The sequence below is a fragment of the Salvelinus fontinalis genome, unplaced genomic scaffold, assembly GCF_029448725.1.
Source record: "Salvelinus fontinalis isolate EN_2023a unplaced genomic scaffold, ASM2944872v1 scaffold_0008, whole genome shotgun sequence".
Taxonomy (NCBI): Eukaryota; Metazoa; Chordata; class Actinopteri; order Salmoniformes; family Salmonidae; genus Salvelinus; species Salvelinus fontinalis.
In genome coordinates, this window is record NW_026600217.1 from 349,470 (window position 1) to 371,904 (window position 22,435).

The following is a 22,435-nucleotide window of genomic DNA, read 5'->3' on the forward strand; positions in this document are numbered from 1 at the left end:
ACACACTGAGACACACACACACTGAGACACACACACTGAGACGCACACACACATATTGTGTTCCTCTGTACACACTGAGACCCACCCAGTGACTGCTGTGTTCCTCTGTACACACTGAGACCCACCCAGTGACTGCTGTGTTCCTCTGTACACACTGAGACCCACCCAGTGACTGTTGTGTTCCTCTGTACACACTGAGACCCACCCAGTGACTGTTGTGTTCCTCTGTACACACTGAGACCCAGTGTCTGTGTTCCTCTGTACACACTGAGACCCACCCAGTGACTGTTGTGTTCCTCTGTACACACTGAGACCCACCCAGTGACTGTTGTGTTCCTCTGTACACACTGAGACCCACCCAGTGTCTGTGTTCCTCTGTACACACTGAGACCCACCCAGTGTCTGTGTTCCTCTGTACACACTGAGACCCACCCAGTGTCTGTGTTCCTCTGTACACACTGAGACCCACCCAGTGTCTGTGTTCCTCTGTACACACTGAGACCCACCCAGTGACTGTTGTGTTCCTCTGTAGTTCGTGGAGATCAAAGGAAGTGTGTTTAAGAAGTTCGAGAAGAATAACCTCTTTCAGATGTCTAACAGTGGTGAGTACAACTACTAACTACTATAACTAGTACAACTACTAACTAGTATAACTAGTACAACTACTAACTAGTATAACTAGTACAACTACTAACTAGTATAACTAGTACAACTACTAACTAGTATAACTAGTACAACTACTAACTAGTATAACTAGTACAACTACTAACTAGTATAACTAGTACAACTACTAACTAGTATAACTAGTACAACTACTAACTAGTATAACTAGTACACCTACTAACTAGTATAACTAGTACAACTACTAACTAGTATAACTAGTACAACTACTAACTAGTATAACTAGTACAACTACTAACTAGTATAACTAGTACAACTACTAACTAGTATAACTAGTACAACTACTAACTAGTATAACTAGTACAACTACTAACTAGTATAACTAGTACAACTACTAACTAGTATAACTAGTACAACTACTAACTAGTATAACTAGTACAACTACTAACTAGTATAACTAGTACAACTACTAACTAGTATAACTACTACAACTACTAACTAGTATAACTACTACAACTACTAACTAGTATAACTAGTACAACTACTAACTAGTATAACTAGTACAACTACTAACTACTATAACTAGTACAACTACTAACTAGTATAACTAGTACAACTACTAACTAGTATAACTAGTACAACTACTAACTAGTATAACTAGTACAACTACTAACTACTATAACTAGTACAACTACTAACTAGTATAACTAGTACAACTACTAACTAGTATAACTAGTACAACTACTAACTAGTATAACTAGTACAACTACTAACTACTATAACTACCCCTGACCCCTGACCCCTTAGGGCCTCTCTCTCTCTGACCCCTTAGGGCCTCTCTCTGCCCCCTTAGGGCCTCTCTCTCTCTGACCCCTTAGGGCCTCTCTCTGCCCCCTTAGGGCCTCTCTCTCTCTGACCCCTTAGGGCCTCTCTCTGACCCCTGACCTCTCTCTGACCCCTTAGGGCCTCTCTCTGACCCCTTAGGGCCTCTCTGACCCCTTAGGGCCTCTCTCTGACCCCTTAGGGCCTCTCTGACCCCTTAGGGCCTCTCTCTGACCCCTTAGGGCCTCTCTCTGACCCCTGACCTCTCTCTGACCCCTTAGGGCCTCTCTCTGACCCCTTAGGGCCTCTCTCTGACCCCTTAGGGCCTCTCTCTGACCCCTTAGGGCCTCTCTCTGACCCCTTAGGGCCTCTCTCTGACCCCTTGGCGCCTCTCTCTGACCCCTTAGGGCCTCTCTCTGACCCCTGACCTCTCTCTGACCCCTTGGCGCCTCTCTCTGACCCCTTAGGGCCTCTCTCTGACCCCTTAGGGCCTCTCTGACCCCTGACCTCTCTCTGACCCCTTAGGGCCTCTCTCTGACCCCTTAGGGCCTCTCTCTGACCCCTTAGGGCCTCTCTGACCCCTTAGGGCCTCTCTCTGACCCCTTAGGGCCTCTCTCTGACCCCTTAGGGCCTCTCTCTGACCCCTTAGGGCCTCTCTCTGACCCCTGACCTCTCTCTGACCCCTTAGGGCCTCTCTCTGACCCCTTAGGGCCTCTCTCTGACCCCTTAGGGCCTCTCTCTGACCCCTTAGGGCCTCTCTCTGACCCCTTAGGGCCTCTCTCTGACCCCTTAGGGCCTCTCTCTGACCCCTTAGGGCCTCTCTCTGACCCCTTAGGGCCTCTCTCTGACCCCTTAGGGCCTCTCTGACCCCTTAGGGCCTCTCTGACCCCTTAGGGCCTCTCTGACCCCTTAGGGCCTCTCTGACCCCTTGGCGCCTCTCTCTGACCCCTTGGCGCCTCTCTCTGACCCCTTAGGGCCTCTCTCTGACCCCTTAGGGCCTCTCTCTGACCCCTTAGGGCCTCTCTCTGACCCCTGACCTCTCTCTGACCCCTTTGCGCCTCTCTCTGACCCCTTAGGGCCTCTCTCTGACCCCTTGGCGCCTCTCTCTGACCCCTTAGGGCCTCTCTCTGACCCCTGACCTCTCTCTGACCCCTTTGCGCCTCTCTCTGACCCCTTTGCGCCTCTCTCTGACCCCTTGGCGCCTCTCTCTGACCCCTTAGGGCCTCTCTCTGACCCCTTTGCGCCTCTCTCTGACCCCTTTGCGCCTCTCTCTGACCCCTTAGGGCCTCTCTCTGACCCCTTAGGGCCTCTCTGACCCCTTAGGGCCTCTCTGACCCCTTAGGGCCTCTCTGACCCCTTGGCGCCTCTCTCTGACCCCTTGGCGCCTCTCTCTGACCCCTTAGGGCCTCTCTCTGACCCCTTAGGGCCTCTCTCTGACCCCTGACCTCTCTCTGACCCCTTTGCGCCTCTCTCTGACCCCTTAGGGCCTCTCTCTGACCCCTTGGCGCCTCTCTCTGACCCCTTAGGGCCTCTCTCTGACCCCTTAGGGCCTCTCTCTGACCCCTTAGGGCCTCTCTGACCCCTTGGCGCCTCTCTCTGACCCCTTGGCGCCTCTCTCTGACCCCTTAGGGCCTCTCTCTGACCCCTTAGGGCCTCTCTCTGACCCCTTAGGGCCTCTCTCTGACCCCTTAGGGCCTCTCTCTGACCCCTTAGGGCCTCTCTCTGACCCCTTAGGGCCTCTCTGACCCCTTAGGGCCTCTCTGACCCCTTAGGGCCTCTCTCTAACCCCTTAGGGCCTCTCTGACCCCTTAGGGCCTCTCTCTGACCCCTTAGGGCCTCTCTCTGACCCCTTAGGGCCTCTCTGACCCCTTAGGGCCTCTCTGACCCCTTAGGGCCTCTCTCTAACCCCTTAGGGCCTCTCTGACCCCTTAGGGCCTCTCTCTGACCCCTTAGGGCCTCTCTCTGACCCCTTAGGGCCTCTCTGACCCCTTAGGGCCTCTCTCTGACCCCTTAGGGCCTCTCTCTGACCCCTTAGGGCCTCTCTCTGACCCCTTAGGGCCTCTCTCTGACCCCTTAGGGCCTCTCTCTGACCCCTTGGCGCCTCTCTCTGACCCCTTGGCGCCTCTCTCTGACCCCTGACCTCTGACCCCTGACCTCTGACCCCTGACCTCTCTGACCCCTGACCTCTGACCCCTGACCTCTCTGACCCCTTAGCGCCTCTCTCTGACCCCTGACCCCTTGGCGCCTCTCTCTGACCCCTTGGCGCCTCTCTCTGAACCCCTGACCTCTGACCCCTGACCTCTCTGACCCCTTAGTGCCTCTCTCTGACCCCTGACCCCTTGGCGCCTCTCTCTGACCCCTTGGCGCCTCTCTCTGAACCCCTGACCTCTCTGACCCCTGACCTCTCTCTCTGAACCCTGACCTCTCTCTGACCCCTGACCTCTCTAACCCTGGTGGTCATATTCTGCCATTAAAACATTTGTATTCCCTCTGGGGTTATTATTGAGGTAAATATAACAGTAATTCTGCTCTTCTTCTCTCTCCCTCTACCATCCCACCCTCTCTCTCTCTCCCCTCCTCCCCCCTCTCTCTCTCCATCGCCCCACCCTCTCTCTATCGCCCCCCCTCTCCTATTCTCTCTCCCCCTCCCCCCATCTCTCTCTATCACCTTCCCTCTCCCCTCCTCCACATCTCTCTCTTTCTCTCTCTCCCCTCTTCCCCCTCTCCCCTCCTCTCCCTCCCTCCCCTCCTCCCCCTCTCTCCCCTCTCTCTCATCTCTCTCTCCTCTCTCTCCCCTCCTCCCCCTCTCCCCTCTCTCTCATCTCTCCCTCCCCCTCTCTCCCCTCTCTCTCATCTCTCTCTCCCCTCTCTCATCTCTCTCTCCCCTCCTCCCTCTCTCTCCCCTCCTCCCCCTCTCTCCCCTCTCATCTCTCTCTCCCCTCTCCCCTCCTCCCTCTCCCCCCCCCCCCTCTCTCCCCTCCTCTCTCTCCACAGATATAAAGGAGAGGTTCACTAACTATGTTCTGTTACTGATTGTCTGTCTACGGAACATGGAGCAGTTCTCATGGAACCCTGGTAACTACTGTCTGTCTGTCTGTCTGTCTGTCTGTCTGTCTGTCTGTCTGTCGTTAGGCTGTTTTACATCCTGGTTATCAGCGTCATAAACTGGACTCGTTAGACTGTTTTACATCCTGGTTATCAGCGTCATAAACTGGACTCGTTAGACTGTTTTACATCCTGGTTATCAGCGTCATAAACTGGACTCGTTAGGCTGTTTTACATCCTGGTTATCAGCGTCATAAACTGGACTCGTTAGACTGTTTTACATCCTGGTTATCAGCGTCATAAACTGGACTCGTTAGGCTGTTTTACATCCTGGTTATCAGCGTCATAAACTGGACTCGTTAGACTGTTTTACATCCTGGTTATCAGCGTCATAAACTGGACTCGTTAGACTGTTTTACATCCTGGTTATCAGCGTCATAAACTGGACTCGTTAGGCTGTTTTACATCCTGGTTATCAGCGTCATAAACTGGACTCGTTAGACTGTTTTACATCCTGGTTATCAGGGTCATAAACTGGACTCGTTAGACTGTTTTACATCCTGGTTATCAGCGTCATAAACTGGACTCGTTAGACTGTTTTACATCCTGGTTATCAGCGTCATAAACTGGACTCGTTAGACTGTTTTACATCCTGGTTATCAGCGTCATAAACTGGACTCGTTAGACTGTTTTACATCCTGGTTATCAGCGTCATAAACTGGACTCGTTAGACTGTTTTACATCCTGGTTATCAGCGTCATAAACTGGACTCGTTAGGCTGTTTTACATCCTGGTTATCAGCGTCATAAACTGGACTCGTTAGACTGTTTTACATCCTGGTTATCAGCGTCATAAACTGGACTCGTTAGACTGTTTTACATCCTGGTTATCAGCGCCATAAACTGGACTCGTTAGGCTGTTTTACATCCTGGTTATCAGCGTCATAAACTGGACTCGTTAGGCTGTTTTACATCCTGGTTATCAGCGTCATAAACTGGACTCGTTAGACTGTTTTACGTCCTGGTTATCAGCGCCATAAACTGGACTCGTTAGACTGTTTTACGTCCTGGTTATCAGCGTCATAAACTGGACTCGTTAGACTGTTTTACGTCCTGGTTATCAGCGTCATAAACTGGACTCGTTAGACTGTTTTACATCCTGGTTATCAGCGTCATAAACTGGACTCGTTAGACTGTTTTACGTCCTGGTTATCAGCGTCATAAACTGGACTCGTTAGACTGTTTTACATCCTGGTTATCAGCGTCATAAACTGGACTCGTTAGACTGTTTTACATCCTGGTTATCAGCGCCATAAACTGGACTCGTTAGGCTGTTTTACATCCTGGTTATCAGCGTCATAAACTGGACTCGTTAGACTGTTTTACATCCTGGTTATCAGCGTCATAAACTGGACTCGTTAGACTGTTTTACATCCTGGTTATCAGCGTCATAAACTGGACTCGTTAGGCTGTTTTACATCCTGGTTATCAGCGTCATAAACTGGACTCGTTAGGCTGTTTTACATCTTGGTTATCAGCGTCATAAACTGGACTCGTTAGACTGTTTTACATCCTGGTTATCAGCGTCATAAACTGGACTCGTTAGGCTGTTTTACATCCTGGTTATCAGCGTCATAAACTGGACTCGTTAGGCTGTTTTACATCCTGGTTATCAGCGTCATAAACTGGACTCGTTAGGCTGTTTTACATCCTGGTTATCAGCGCCATAAACTGGACTCGTTAGGCTGTTTTACATCCTGGTTATCAGCGTCATAAACTGGACTCGTTAGACTGTTTTACATCCTGGTTATCAGCGTCATAAACTGGACTCGTTAGACTGTTTTACATCCTGGTTATCAGCGTCATAAACTGGACTCGTTAGGCTGTTTTACATCCTGGTTATCAGCGTCATAAACTGGACTCGTTAGACTGTTTTACATCCTGGTTATCAGCGTCATAAACTGGACTCGTTAGGCTGTTTTACATCCTGGTTATCAGCGTCATAAACTGGACTCGTTAGACTGTTTTACATCCTGGTTATCAGCGTCATAAACTGGACTCGTTAGACTGTTTTACATCCTGGTTATCAGCGTCATAAACTGGACTCGTTAGGCTGTTTTACATCCTGGTTATCAGCGTCATAAACTGGACTCGTTAGACTGTTTTACATCCTGGTTATCAGGGTCATAAACTGGACTCGTTAGACTGTTTTACATCCTGGTTATCAGCGTCATAAACTGGACTCGTTAGACTGTTTTACATCCTGGTTATCAGCGTCATAAACTGGACTCGTTAGACTGTTTTACATCCTGGTTATCAGCGTCATAAACTGGACTCGTTAGACTGTTTTACATCCTGGTTATCAGCGTCATAAACTGGACTCGTTAGACTGTTTTACATCCTGGTTATCAGCGTCATAAACTGGACTCGTTAGGCTGTTTTACATCCTGGTTATCAGCGTCATAAACTGGACTCGTTAGACTGTTTTACATCCTGGTTATCAGCGTCATAAACTGGACTCGTTAGACTGTTTTACATCCTGGTTATCAGCGCCATAAACTGGACTCGTTAGGCTGTTTTACATCCTGGTTATCAGCGTCATAAACTGGACTCGTTAGGCTGTTTTACATCCTGGTTATCAGCGTCATAAACTGGACTCGTTAGACTGTTTTACGTCCTGGTTATCAGCGCCATAAACTGGACTCGTTAGACTGTTTTACGTCCTGGTTATCAGCGTCATAAACTGGACTCGTTAGACTGTTTTACGTCCTGGTTATCAGCGTCATAAACTGGACTCGTTAGACTGTTTTACATCCTGGTTATCAGCGTCATAAACTGGACTCGTTAGACTGTTTTACGTCCTGGTTATCAGCGTCATAAACTGGACTCGTTAGACTGTTTTACATCCTGGTTATCAGCGTCATAAACTGGACTCGTTAGACTGTTTTACATCCTGGTTATCAGCGCCATAAACTGGACTCGTTAGGCTGTTTTACATCCTGGTTATCAGCGTCATAAACTGGACTCGTTAGACTGTTTTACATCCTGGTTATCAGCGTCATAAACTGGACTCGTTAGACTGTTTTACATCCTGGTTATCAGCGTCATAAACTGGACTCGTTAGGCTGTTTTACATCCTGGTTATCAGCGTCATAAACTGGACTCGTTAGGCTGTTTTACATCTTGGTTATCAGCGTCATAAACTGGACTCGTTAGACTGTTTTACATCCTGGTTATCAGCGTCATAAACTGGACTCGTTAGGCTGTTTTACATCCTGGTTATCAGCGTCATAAACTGGACTCGTTAGGCTGTTTTACATCCTGGTTATCAGCGTCATAAACTGGACTCGTTAGGCTGTTTTACATCCTGGTTATCAGCGCCATAAACTGGACTCGTTAGGCTGTTTTACATCCTGGTTATCAGCGTCATAAACTGGACTCGTTAGACTGTTTTACATCCTGGTTATCAGCGTCATAAACTGGACTCGTTAGACTGTTTTACATCCTGGTTATCAGCGTCATAAACTGGACTCGTTAGACTGTTTTACATCCTGGTTATCAGCGTCATAAACTGGACTCGTTAGACTGTTTTACATCCTGGTTATCAGCGTCATAAACTGGACTCGTTAGGCTGTTTTACATCCTGGTTATCAGCGTTATAAACTGGACTCGTTAGACTGTTTTACATCCTGGTTATCAGCGTCATAAACTGGACTCGTTAGACTGTTTTACATCCTGGTTATCAGCGTCATAAACTGGACTCGTTAGACTGTTTTACATCCTGGTTATCAGCTTCATAAACTGGACTCGTTAGACTGTTTTACATCCTGGTTATCAGCGTCATAAACTGGACTCGTTAGACTGTTTTACATCCTGGTTATCAGCGTCATAAACTGGACCCGTTAGAATGTTTTACATCCTGGTTATCAGCGTCATAAACTGGACTCGTTAGACTGTTTTACATCCTGGTTATCAGCGTCATAAACTGGACTCGTTAGACTGTTTTACATCCTGGTTATCAGCGTCATAAACTGGACTCGTTAGACTGTTTTACATCCTGGTTATCAGCGTCATAAACTGGACTCGTTAGACTGTTTTACATCCTGGTTATCAGCGTCATAAACTGGACTCGTTAGACTGTTTTACATCCTGGTTATCAGGGTCATAAACTGGACTCGTTAGACTGTTTTACATCCTGGTTATCAGCGTCATAAACTGGACTCGTTAGACTGTTTTACATCCTGGTTATCAGCGTCATAAACTGGACTCGTTAGGCTGTTTTACATCCTGGTTATCAGCGTCATAAACTGGACTCGTTAGGCTGTTTTACATCCTGGTTATCAGCGTCATAAACTGGACTCGTTAGGCTGTTTTACATCCTGGTTATCAGCGTCATAAACTGGACTCCTATCAACTGGGTGTCTCTATTGATAATGTATCGATCACTGATGTTATTGATTAGTGATGTATTAATAATGTATCGATGACTGATGTTATTGATTAGTGATGTATTAATAATGTATTGATCATTTCCCGATCGGTTAATATGAACGATTAGTGTTGAAATGATCATGTACTGATGATTTCATTATTGATTAGTGATGTATTGATAACAAAAAACTGATCGGTTAATACGATTTTGATTTTTAACGACAGACCACCTGTGGGTGCTGTTTCCTGACGTCGTCATGGTGATAGCGTCTGAGGTCACCGTGGACGTCGTCAAGCACGCCTTCATCACCAAGTTTAACGACATCACTGCAGACGTAAGTGTCCGTCCGTCCCGCCGGCCGTCCTCTCCTGGGGGTGTGTCTCAATCTCTCCTTTCTCCTGAAGTGTACACTCGTTCACTACTTCCTACAGCCTTGATACCAGTCATTTCCTTTCAAATCAGGGAAGGGAACAAGTGCACACTAGGAGGAAGGAGAGATAATTGGGCCGTAGCCCCACCCCCAGATCTTCCTTGGCGATAGTAACTATGGTTACGTACCTGGAGCCGACACCCACAGGAAGAGATGAACCCTTTTTATCCCTGCAGACAGACAGACAGACAGACAGACAGACAGACAGACAGACAGACAGACAGACAGACAGACAGACAGACAGACAGACAGACAGACAGAGTTCCTATTGGGCAAAACATGCTAATACTTAATGTAGTCATTGCATGCTGGGAATAGATGATGTTTGACTACTTTAATAAACTATAAGTGTATTTATCCAATTACTTCTGACTTCTTCCTGTGGAGGGGGGACTAGATACGTGTGATTTATTTCTTAGCGGTAAAACTGATATTCTGTCTCCTGATATGAAACATGTGATGTCTAAACACTGGAGTGAAGAGCCCAGATGGACAAAATGCAGATTGACTGTCCAAATACAATGTTGTTGAGTGTCACTTTACAGATGAGCTCAAATATATTGGCACCTTTTACATGATTCACCATTCCATCTGTATACCACATCTGACTGTCATCAAGGGTGCCAATATATTACAGCTCATCTGTTTACCATCTGACTGTCATCAAGGGTGCCAATATATTACAGCTCATCTGTCATCAAGGGTGCCAATATATTACAGCTCATCTGTCATCAAGGGTGCCAATATATTACAGCTCATCTGTCATCAAGGGTGCCAATATATTACAGCTCATCTGTCATCAAGGGTGCCAATATATTACAGCTCATCTGTCATCAAGGGTGCCAATATATTACAGCTCATCTGTCATCAAGGGTGCCAATATATTACAGCTCATCTGTCATCAAGGGTGCCAATATATTAGAGCTCATCTGTTTACCACATCTGACTGTCATCAAGGGTGCCAATATATTAGAGCTCATCTGTCATCAAGGGTGCCAATATATTAGGGCTCATCTGTCATCAAGGGTGCCAATAAATTACAGCTCATCTGTATACCACATCTGACTGTCATCAAGGGTGCCAATATATTAGAGCTCACCTGTCATCAAGGGTGCCTATATATTAGAGCTCATCTGTCATCAAGGGTGCCTATATATTAGAGCTCATCTGTCATCAAGGGTGCCTATATATTAGAGCTCATCTGTCATCAAGGGTGCCAATATATTAGATCTCATCTGTCATCAAGGGTGCCAATATATTAGAGCTCATCTGTTTACCACATCTGACTGTCATCAAGGGTGCCAATATATTAGATCTCATCTGTCATCAAGGGTGCCAATATATTAGGGCTCATCTGTCATCAAGGGTGCCAATATATTAGAGCTCATCTGTATACCACATCTGACTGTCATCAAGGGTGCCAATATATTAGAGCTCACCTGTCATCAAGGGTGCCAATATATTAGAGCTCATCTGTCATCAAGGGTGCCAATATATTAGAGCTCATCTGTCATCAAGGGTGCCAATATATTAGAGCTCATCTGTCATCAAGGGTGCCAATATATTAGAGCTCATCTGTCATCAAGGGTGCCAATATATTAGAGCTCATCTGTCATCAAGGGTGCCAATATATTAGAGCTCATCTGTCATCAAGGGTGCCAATATATTAGAGCTCATCTGTCATCAAGGGTGCCAATATATTAGAGCTCATCTGTCATCAAGGGTGCCAATATATTACAGCTCATCTGTCATCAAGGGTGCCAATATATTAGAGCTCATCTGTCATCAAGGGTGCCAATATATTAGGGCTCATCTGTCATCAAGGGTGCCAATATATTACAGCTCATCTGTTTACCACATCTGTCATCAAGGGTGCCAATATATTAGATCTCACCTGTTTACCTCATCTGACTGTCATCAAGGGTGCCAATATATTAGATCTCACCTGTTTACCTCATCTGACTGTCATCAAGGGTGCCTATATATTAGATCTCACCTGTCATCAAGGGTGCCTATATATTAGAGCTCACCTGTCATCAAGGGTGCCTATATATTAGAGCTCACCTGTCATCAAGGGTGCCTATATATTAGAGCTCATCTGTCATCAAGGGTGCCTATATATTAGAGCTCATCTGTCATCAAGGGTGCCTATATATTAGATCTCATCTGTCATCAAGGGTGCCAATATATTATCGCTCATCTGTCATCAAGGGTGCCAATATATTAGATCTCACCTGTCATCAAGGGTGCCAATATATTAGAGCTCACCTGTACCATCTCTGTCGTCAGGTGTACGGGGAGTACCGCGCCAGCCTGGCGTTCGACCTCGTCAGCAGCAGACAGAAAAACGTGAGATTTAAAAAATGAATATTGATGATGATGATTATTGATGATTTAATATATGGTGTTGTTGTTGACGGGTCATTGTTAACATGGTGTTGTTGTTTACCAGGCCTATACAGACTACAGTGACTCAGTCTCCAGGAGAATGGGCTTCATCCCACTTCCTTTAGCTCTGCTGGTAAGAGACTGGGTTCAACCAGTGTTTCAGCTCTATAAGGGTGGGTCTCCAGACCTGGGTTCAACCAGTATTACAGCTCTTTAAGGCTGGGTCTGCAGACCTGGGTTCAACTAGTATTACAGCTCTTTAAGGCTGGGTCTGCAGACCTGGGTTCAACTAGTATTACAGCTCTTTAAGGCCGGGTCTGCAGACCTGGGTTCAACTAGTATTACAGCTCTTTAAGGCCGGGTCTGCAGACCTGGGTTCAACTAGTATTACAGCTCTTTAAGGGTGGGTCTGCAGACCTGGGTTCAACTAGTATTACAGCTCTTTAAGGGTGGGTCTGCAGACCAAATCAATAATAACAGGGTCTATGGGAGGAGACAGGGTTATTATTGATTAGGCTGATATTGAACCCAGGTCTGGGGGGAGGAGACAGGGTTATTATTGATTAGGCTGATATTGATATTGAACCCAGGTCTGGGGGAGGAGACAGGGTTATTATTGATTAGGCTGATATTGATATTGAACCCAGGTCTGGGGGGGAGGAGACAGGGTTATTATTGATTAGGCTGATATTGAACCCAGGTCTGGGGGAGGAGACAGGGTTATTATTGATTAGGCTGATATTGATATTGAACCCAGGTCTGGGGGGAGGAGACAGGGTTATTATTGATTAGGCTGATATTGAACCCAGGTCTGGGGGAGGAGACAGGGTTATTATTGATTAGGCTGATATTGATATTGAACCCAGGTCTGGGGGAGGAGACAGGGTTATTATTGATTAGGCTGATATTGAACCCAGGTCTGGGGGAGGAGACAGGGTTATTATTGATTAGGCTGATATTGATATTGAACCCAGGTCTGGGGGAGGAGACAGGGTTATTATTGATTAGGCTGATATTGAACCCAGGTCTGGGGGAGGAGACAGGGTTATTATTGATTAGGCTGATATTGATATTGAACCCAGGTCTGGGGGGAGGAGACAGGGTTATTATTGATTAGGCTGATATTGAACCCAGGTCTGGGGGAGGAGACAGGGTTATTATTGATTAGGCTGATATTGATATTGAACCCAGGTCTGGGGGGAGGAGACAGGGTTATTATTGATTAGGCTGATATTGAACCCAGGTCTGGGGGAGGAGACAGGGTTATTATTGATTAGGCTGATATTGATATTGAACCCAGGTCTGGGAGAGGAGACAGGGTTATTATTGATTAGGCTGATATTGATATTGAACCCAGGTCTGGGGGGAGGAGACAGGGTTATTATTGATTAGGCTGATATTGGTGTGTGTCTGTTTCAGTTGATCAGGGTGGTGACCAGCTCAGTGAAGATCCAGGGATCTCTCTCCTTCATGTGTGTTCTTCTCTTCTACCTGGGGTAAGACACCTTCTACCTGTGGTAAGACCCCTTCTACCTGGGGGGTAAGACCCCTTCTACCTGGGGTAAGACACCTTCTACCTGGGGTAAGACCCCTTCTACCTGGGGTAAGACCCCTTCTACCTGGGGTAAGACGACTTCTACCTGGGGTAAGACGCCTTCTACCTGGGGTAAGACCCCTTCTACCTGGGGTAAGACCCCTTCTACCTGGGGTAAGACCCCTTCTACCTGGGGTAAGACGCCTTCTACCTGGGGTAAGACGCCTTCTACCTGGGGTAAGACCCCTTCTGCAATGGGTAAGACCCCTTCTACCTGGGGTAAGACACATTCTACCTGGGGTAAGACACCTTCTACCTGGGGTAAGACCTCTTCTACCTGGGGTAAGACACCTTCTACCTGGGGTAAGACCCCTTCTACCTGGGGTAAGACCCCTTCTACCTGGGGTAAGACCCCTTCTACCTGGGGTAAGACGCCTTCTACCTGGGGTAAGACGCTTTCTACCTGGGGTAAGACGCCTTCTACCTGGGGTAAGGTGCATTCTACCTGGGGTAAGACCCCTTCTACCTGGGGTAAGACCCCTTCTACCTGGGGTAAGACCCCTTCTACCTGGGGTAAGACCCCTTCTACCTGGGGTAAGACGCCTTCTACCTGGGGTAAGACGCCTTCTACCTGGGGTAAGGCGCCTTCTACCTGGGGTAAGACCCCTTCTACCTGGGGTAAGACCCCTTTTACCTGGGGTAAGACCCCTTCTACCTGGGGTAAGACACCTTCTACCTGGGGTAGATCCCTTCTACCCGGGGTAAGACGCCTTCTACCCGGGGTAAGACCCCATCTACCCGGGGTAAGACCCCATCTACCCGGGGTAAGACCCCTTCTACCCGGGGTAAGACCCCTTCTACCCGGGGTAAGACCCCTTCTACCCGGGGTAAGACCCCTTCTACCCGGGGTAAGACCCCTTCTACCTGGGGTAAGACCCCTTCTACCTGGGGTAAGACACCTTCTACCTGGGGTAAGACACCTTCTACCTGGGGTAAGACGCCTTCTACCTGGGGTAAGACCCCTTCTGCCTTGGGTAAGACCCCTTCTACCTGGGGTAAGACACATTCTACCTGGGGTAAGACACCTTCTACCTGGGGTAAGACCTCTTCTACCTGGGGTAAGACACCTTCTACCTGGGGTAAGACCCCTTCTACCTGGGGTAAGACCCCTTCTACCTGGGGTAAGACGCCTTCTACCTGGGGTAAGACGCTTTCTACCTGGGGTAAGACGCCTTCTACCTGGGGTAAGGTGCATTCTACCTGGGGTAAGACCCCTTCTACCTGGGGTAAGACCCCTTCTACCTGGGGTAAGACACCTTCTACCTGGGGTAAGACACCTTCTACCTGGGGTAAGACGCATTCTACCTGGGGTAAGACCCCTTCTACCTGGGGTAAGACCCCTTCTACCTGGGGTAAGACCCCTTCTACCTGGGGTAAGACCCCTTCTACCTGGGGTAAGACCCCTTCTACCTGGGGTAAGACCCCTTCTACCTGGGGTAAGACCCCTTCTAACTGGGGTAAGACGCCTTCTACCTGGGGTAAGACGCCTTCTACCTGGGGTAAGACCCCTTCTACCTGGGGTAAGACCCCTTCTACCTGGGGTAAGACCCCTTCTACCTGGGGTAAGACCCCTTCTACCTCCGGTAAGACACCCTTTACCTGGGGTAAGACCCCATCTACCCGGGGTAAGACCCCATCTACCCGGGGTAAGACCCCTTCTACCCGGGGTAAGACCCCTTCTACCTGGGGTAAGACACCTTCTACCTGGGGTAAGTCACCTTCTACCTTGGGTAAGACCCCTTATACCTGGGTTAAGACACCTTCTACCTGGGGTAAGACCCCTTCTACCCGGGGTAAGACCCCTTCTACCCGGGGTAAGACCCCTTCTACCCGGGGTAAGACCCCTTCTACCCGGGGTAAGACGCCTTCTACCCGGGGTAAGGCCCCTTCTACCCGGGGTAAGACGCCTTCTACCCGGGGTAAGACGCCTTCTACCCGGGGTAAGACGCCTTCTACCCGGGGTAAGACGCCTTCTACCCGGGGTAAGTCCCCTTCTACCTGGGGTAAGGCGCCTTGATGGGGTCTGTTGTCCATATCGTCCAGCTCTGGTATGATGGGGTCTGTTGTCCAGCTCTGGTATGATGGGGTCTGTTGTCCAGCTCTGGTATGATGAGGTCTGTTGTCCAGCTCTGGTATGATGGGGTCTGTTGTCCAGCTCTGGTATGATGGGGTCTGTTGTCCAGCTCTGGTATGATGGGGTCTGTTGTCCAGCTCTGGTATGATGGGGTCTGTTGTCCATATCGTCCAGCTCTGGTATGATGGGGTCTGTTGTCCATATCTCCCAGCTCTGGTATGATGGGGGTCTTTTGTCCGTATCTCCCAGCTCTGGTATGATGGGGGTCTTTTGTCCGTATCACCCAGCTCTGGTATGATGGGGTCTGTTGTCCATATCGTCCAGCTCTGGTATGATATGGTCTTTTGTCCAGCTCTGGTATGATGGGGTCTGTTGTCCAGCTCTGGTATGATGGGGTCTTTTGTCCATATCGTCCAGCTCTGGTATGATGGGGTCTGTTGTCCAGCTCTGGTATGATGGGGTCTGTTGTCCAGCTCTGGTATGATGGGGTCTGTTGTCCAGCTCTGGTATGATGGGGTCTGTTGTCCAGCTCTGGTATGATGGGGTCTGTTGTCCAGCTCTGGTATGATGGGGTCTGTTGTCCAGCTCTGGTATGATGGGGTCTGTTGTCCAGCTCTGGTATGATGGGGTCTGTTGTCCAGCTCTGGTATGATGGGGTCTGTTGTCCAGCTCTGGTATGATGGGGTCTGTTGTCCAGCTCTGGTATGATGGGGTCTGTTGTCCAGCTCTGGTATGATGGGGTCTGTTGTCCAGCTCTGGTATGATGGGGTCTGTTGTCCAGCTCTGGTATGATGGGGTCTGTTGTCCAGCTCTGGTATGATGGGGTCTGTTGTCCAGCTCTGGTATGATGGGGTCTGTTGTCCAGCTCTGGTATGATGGGGTCTGTTGTCCAGCTCTGGTATGATGGGGTCTGTTGTCCAGCTGTGGTATGATGGGGTTTGTTGTCCATATCGCCCAGCTCTGGTATGATGGGGTCTGTTGTCCAGCTCTGGTATGATGGGGTCTGTTGTCCAGCTGTGGTATGATGGGGTCTGTTGTCCATATCGTCCAGCTCTGGTATGATGGGGTCTGTTGTCCAGCTCTGGTATGATGGGGTCTGTTGTCCAGCTCTGGTATGATGGGGTCTGTTGTCCAGCTGTGGTATGATGGGGTCTGTTGTCCATATCGTCCAGCTCTGGAATGATGGGGTCTGTTGTCCAGCTCTGGTATGATGGGGTCTGTTGTCCAGCTCTGGTATGATGGGGTCTGTTGTCCAGCTCTGGTATGATGGGGTCTGTTGTCCAGCTGTGGTATGATGGGGTCTGTTGTCCATATCGTCCAGCTCTGGTATGATGGGGTCTGTTGTCCATATCGTCCAGCTCTGGTATGATGGGGTCTGTTGTCCAGCTCTGGTATGATGGGGTCTGTTGTCCAGCTCTGGTATGATGGGGTCTGTTGTCCAGCTCTGGTATGATGGGGTCTGTTGTCCAGCTCTGGTATGATGGGGTCTGTTGTCCAGCTCTGGTATGATGGGGTCTGTTGTCCAGCTCTGGTATGATGGGGTCTGTTGTCCAGCTCTGGTATGATGGGGTCTGTTGTCCACCTCTGGTATGATGGGGTCTGTTGTCCAGCTCTGGTATGATGGGGTCTGTTGTCCAGCTCTGGTATGATGGGGTCTGTTGTCCAGCTCTAGTATGATGGGGTCTGTTGTCCAGCTCTGGTATGATGGGGTCTGTTGTCCAGCTCTGGTATGATGGGGTCTGTTGTCCAGCTCTGGTATGATGGGGTCTGTTGTCCAGCTATGGTATGATGGGGTCTGTTGTCCAGCTCTGGTATGATGGGGTCTGTTGTCCAGCTCTGGTATGATGGGGTCTGTTGTCCAGCTCTGGTATGATGGGGTCTGTTGTCCAGCTCTGGTATGATGGGGTCTGTTGTCCAGCTCTGGTATGATGGGGTCTGTTGTCCAGCTCTGGTATGATGAGGTCTGTTGTCCAGCTCTGGTATGATGGGGTCTGTTGTCCAGCTCTGGTATGATGGGGTCTGTTGTCCAGCTCTGGTATGATGGGGTCTGTTGTCCAGCTCTGGTATGATGGGGTCTGTTGTCCATATCGTCCAGCTCTGGTATGATGGGGTCTGTTGTCCAGCTCTGGTATGATGGGGTCTGTTGTCCAGCTCTAGTATGATGGGGTCTGTTGTCCAGCTCTGGTATGATGGGGTCTGTTGTCCAGCTCTGGTATGATGAGGTCTGTTGTCCAGCTCTGGTATGATGGGGTCTGTTGTCCAGCTCTGGTATGATGGGGTCTGTTGTCCAGCTCTGGTATGATGGGGTCTGTTGTCCAGCTCTGGTATGATGGGGTCTGTTGTCCATATCGTCCAGCTCTGGTATGATGGGGTCTGTTGTCCAGCTCTGGTATGATGGGGTCTGTTGTCCAGCTCTAGTATGATGGGGTCTGTTGTCCAGCTCTGGTATGATGGGGTCTGTTGTCCAGCTCTGGTATGATGGGGTCTGTTGTCCAGCTCTGGTGTGATGGGGTCTGTTGTCCAGCTCTGGTATGATGGGGTCTGTTGTCCAGCTCTGGTATGATGGGGTCTGTTGTCCAGCTCTGGTATGATGGGGTCTGTTGTCCAGCTCTGGTATGATGGGGTCTGTTGTCCAGCTCTGGTATGATGAGGTCTGTTGTCCAGCTCTGGTATGATGGGGTCTGTTGTCCAGCTCTGGTATGATGGGGTCTGTTGTCCAGCTCTGGTATGATGGGGTCTGTTGTCCAGCTCTGGTATGATGGGGTCTGTTGTCCAGCTCTGGTATGATGAGGTCTGTTGTCCAGCTCTGGTATGATGGGGTCTGTTGTCCAGCTCTGGTATGATGAGGTCTGTTGTCCAGCTCTGGTATGATGAGGTCTGTTGTCCAGCTCTGGTATGATGAGGTCTGTTGTCCAGCTCTGGTATGATGGGGTCTGTTGTCCAGCTCTGGTATGATGGGGTCTGTTGTCCAGCTCTGGTATGATGAGGTCTGTTGTCCAGCTCTGGTATGATGGGGTCTGTTGTCCAGCTCTGGTATGATGGGGTCTGTTGTCCAGCTCTGGTATGATGGGGTCTGTTGTCCAGCTCTGGTATGATGGGGTCTGTTGTCCAGCTCTGGTATGATGGGGTCTGTTGTCCAGCTCTGGTATGATGGGGTCTGTTGTCCAGCTCTGGTATGATGGGGTCTGTTGTCCAGCTCTGGTATGATGGGGTCTGTTGTCCAGCTCTGGTATGATGGGGTCTGTTGTCCAGCTCTGGTATGATGGGGTCTGTTGTCCAGCTCTGGTATGATGGGGTCTGTTGTCCAGCTCTGGTATGATGGGGTCTGTTGTCCAGCTCTGGTATGATGGGGTCTGTTGTCCAGCTCTGGTATGATGGGGTCTGTTGTCCAGCTCTGGTATGATGGGGTCTGTTGTCCAGCTCTGGTATGATGGGGTCTGTTGTCCAGCTCTGGTATGATGGGGTCTGTTGTCCAGCTCTGGTATGATGGGGTCTGTTGTCCAGCTCTGGTATGATGAGGTCTGTTGTCCAGCTCTGGTATGATGGGGTCTGTTGTCCAGCTCTGGTATGATGGGGTCTGTTGTCCAGCTCTGGTATGATGGGGTCTGTTGTCCAGCTCTGGTATGATGAGGTCTGTTGTCCAGCTCTGGTATGATGGGGTCTGTTGTCCAGCTCTGGTATGATGGGGTCTGTTGTCCAGCTCTGGTATGATGGGGTCTGTTGTCCAGCTCTGGTATGATGGGGTCTGTTGTCCAGCTCTGGTATGATGGGGTCTGTTGTCCAGCTCTGGTATGATGGGGTCTGTTGTCCAGCTCTGGTATGATGGGGTCTGTTGTCCAGCTCTGGTATGATGGGGTCTGTTGTCCAGCTCTGGTATGATGGGGTCTGTTGTCCAGCTCTGGTATGATGGGGTCTGTTGTCCAGCTCTGGTATGATGGGGTCTGTTGTCCAGCTCTGGTATGATGGGGTCTGTTGTCCAGCTCTGGTATGATGGGGTCTGTTGTCCAGCTCTGGTATGATGGGGTCTGTTGTCCAGCTCTGGTATGATGGGGTCTGTTGTCCAGCTCTGGTATGATGGGGTCTGTTGTCCAGCTCTGGTATGATGGGGTCTGTTGTCCAGCTCTGGTATGATGGGGTCTGTTGTCCAGCTCTGGTATGATGGGGTCTGTTGTCCAGCTCTGGTATGATGGGGTCTGTTGTCCAGCTCTGGTATGATGGGGTCTGTTGTCCAGCTCTGGTATGATGGGGTCTGTTGTCCAGCTCTGGTATGATGGGGTCTTTGTTGCAGCACTTACTACCCTAAAGGGTATCTTTAACCTGTCTAGGACTGGGGTTCCGCCAACAGCCAATGAAATTGCAGGGCGCCAAATTCAATCAACAGAAATCTCATAATTCAAATTTCTCAAACATACAAGTATTATACACCATTTTAAAGATACAATTCTCGTTAATCCAATCACAGTGTCCGATTAAAAAAAAAAAATGCTTTTCGGCGAAAGCAGAACATATCATTATGTTAGGTCAGCAACTAGTCACAGAACGCAGACAGCCATTTTCCAACCAGAGAGGAGTCACAAAAAGCAGAAATATTGATAAAATTAATCACTAACCTTTGATATTCTTCATCAGATGACACTCATAGGACAACATGTTACACAATACATGTATGTTTTGTTCGATCAAGTTCATATTTATATCCAAAAACCTCAGTTTACATTTGTCTTTACCTCCAAAACATCCCGTGAATTTGCACAGAGCCACATCAATTTACAGAAATACTCATAATAAACATTGATAAAAGACACAAGTGTTATTCACAGATTTAAAGATATACTTCTCCTTAATGCAACCGCTGTGTCAGATTTCTAAAAAACTTTACGGAAAAAGCAAACCATCCAATAATCTGAGTACGGCGCTCAGAGACCAACACAACCCCAAAAGATATCCGCCATGTTGAAGTCAACAGAAGTCAGAAATAGCATTATAAATATTCACTTACCTTTGATGATCTTCATCAGAATGCTCTCCCAGGAATCCCAGTTCCACAATAAATGTTTGATTTGTTCCATAAAGTCCATCATTTATGTCCAAATTACTCATTTTTGTTCGCGCGTTCAGTACACAATCTTAACTCACGACGCGCTGGCAGGTCCAGACGAAATTACAGTTCGTAGAAACATGTCAAACGATGTATAGAATCGATCTTTAGGATGTTTTTAACATAAATCTTCAATAATGTTCCAACCGGAGAATTCCTTTGTCTTCAGAAAAGCAATGGAACAGAGCTCGCTCTCACGTGAACGAGCGTCACGGGCTCAAGGCATTCTGGCAGACCTCTGACTCATTCCCCTCTCATTCGGCCCCACCTCACAGTAGAAGCATCAAACAAGGTTGTAAAGACTGTTGCCATCTAGTGGAAGCCTTAGGAAGCAATATGACCCATAGACACTGTGTATTCGATAAGCCAAGAGTTGATTTCCCACTTCCTGGTTGGATTTTTCTCAGGTTTTCGCCTGCCATATGAGTTCTGTTATACTCACAGACATCATTCAAACAGTTTAAGAAACTTCAGAGTGTTTTCTATCAAAATCTACTAATAATATGCATATATTAACAACTGGGACTGAGTAGCAGGCCGTTTACTCTGGGCACCTTATTCATCCAAACGTGAAAATGCTGCCCCCTATCCATAACAAGTTAACTGTGTGTGTGTGTGTGTGTGTGTGTGTGTGTTGTGTAGGATGATCTCTCTGAAGGTACTGAACAGTATCGTGTTGCTGGGGACGTCCTGTGTGTTCGTCAAAGAAGCCAATATGGAGGAGAAGCTGTTCCAGTCTCCCCCCTCTGCTGCCTCCAGCCGCTCCAACTCCAGAGCACACAGACCCACACACACCTCCCCCCCAGGTAACACACCACCCCCCCAGGTAACACACCACCCCCCCAGGTAACACACCTCGCCCCCAGGTAACACACCTCCCCCCCAGGTAACACACACCACCCCCCAGGTAACACACACCTCCCCCCAGGTAACACACACCACCCCCCCAGGTAACACACCCCTCCCCCCCAGGTAACACACCCCTCCCCCCCAGGTAACACACCTCGCCCCCAGGTAACACACCTCGCCCCCAGGTAACACACCTCTCCCCCAGGTAACACACACCTCCCCCCCAGGTAACACACACCTCCCCCCCAGGTAACACACACCATCCCCCCAGGTAACACACCTCCCCCCAGGTAACACACACCTCCCCCCCAGGTAACACACACCTCCCCCCCAGGTAACACACACCACCCCCCCCAGGTAACACACACCACCCCCCCAGGTAACACACACCTCCCCTCCAGGTAACACACACCACCCCCCCCAGGTAACACCCCCCCCCCCCCCCCCCCCCCAAGTAACACACCACCCCCCCAGGTAACACACCTCCCCCCCAGGTAACACACACCTCCCCCCCAGGTAACACACACCTCCCCCCCAGGTAACACACACCTCCCCCCCAGGTAACACACACCATCCCCCCCAGGTAACACACACCTCCCCCCCAGGTAACACACACCTCCCCCCCAGGTAACACACACCACCCCCCCAGGTAACACACACCACCCCCCCCAGGTAACACACACCTCCCCCCTCCAGGTAACACACCCCCCCCCCCCCCCCCCCAGGTAACACACCACCCCCCCAGGTAACACACCTCCCCCCAGGTAACACACACCACCCCCCCAGGTAACACACACCTCGCCCCCCAGGTAACACACACCCACCCCCCCCAGGTAAACACCACAGTACCACCCCCCCCCAGGTACACACACCTCCCCCCAGGTAACACACACCACCCCCCCAGGTAACATACACCACCCTCCCCTCTCTTCTCCTCTCCTCTCTTATCCTCTCCTCTCCTCTCCCCTCCCCTCCCCTCCTCTCCTCTCCTCTCCTCTCCTCTCCTCTCTTCTCTTCTCTTCTCTTCTCTTATCCTCTCCTCTCCTCTCCTCTCCTCTCCTCTCCTTCTCTTCTCTTCTCTTC

At 49.2% G+C, this 22,435-nt stretch overlaps 1 protein-coding gene across 1 annotated transcript in view; it reads left to right on the top strand.

Moving 5' to 3' along the window:
• Window positions 1-21,305, top strand: part of LOC129842036 (transmembrane anterior posterior transformation protein 1 homolog) — a gene marked incomplete at its 3' end in the record, with an annotated part of 39,110 nt that extends 17,805 nt beyond the window's left edge. Inside the window, exons 8-14 of the mRNA XM_055910412.1 lie at window positions 533-602; window positions 4,438-4,518; window positions 9,144-9,253; window positions 11,639-11,698; window positions 11,802-11,870; window positions 13,157-13,233; window positions 21,146-21,305. Of these exons, the coding sequence (XP_055766387.1) occupies window positions 533-602; window positions 4,438-4,518; window positions 9,144-9,253; window positions 11,639-11,698; window positions 11,802-11,870; window positions 13,157-13,233; window positions 21,146-21,305 (627 nt within the window). The remainder of the gene's footprint in view (window positions 1-532; window positions 603-4,437; window positions 4,519-9,143; window positions 9,254-11,638; window positions 11,699-11,801; window positions 11,871-13,156; window positions 13,234-21,145) is intronic.
• Window positions 21,306-22,435: the final 1,130 nt, after the last annotated feature.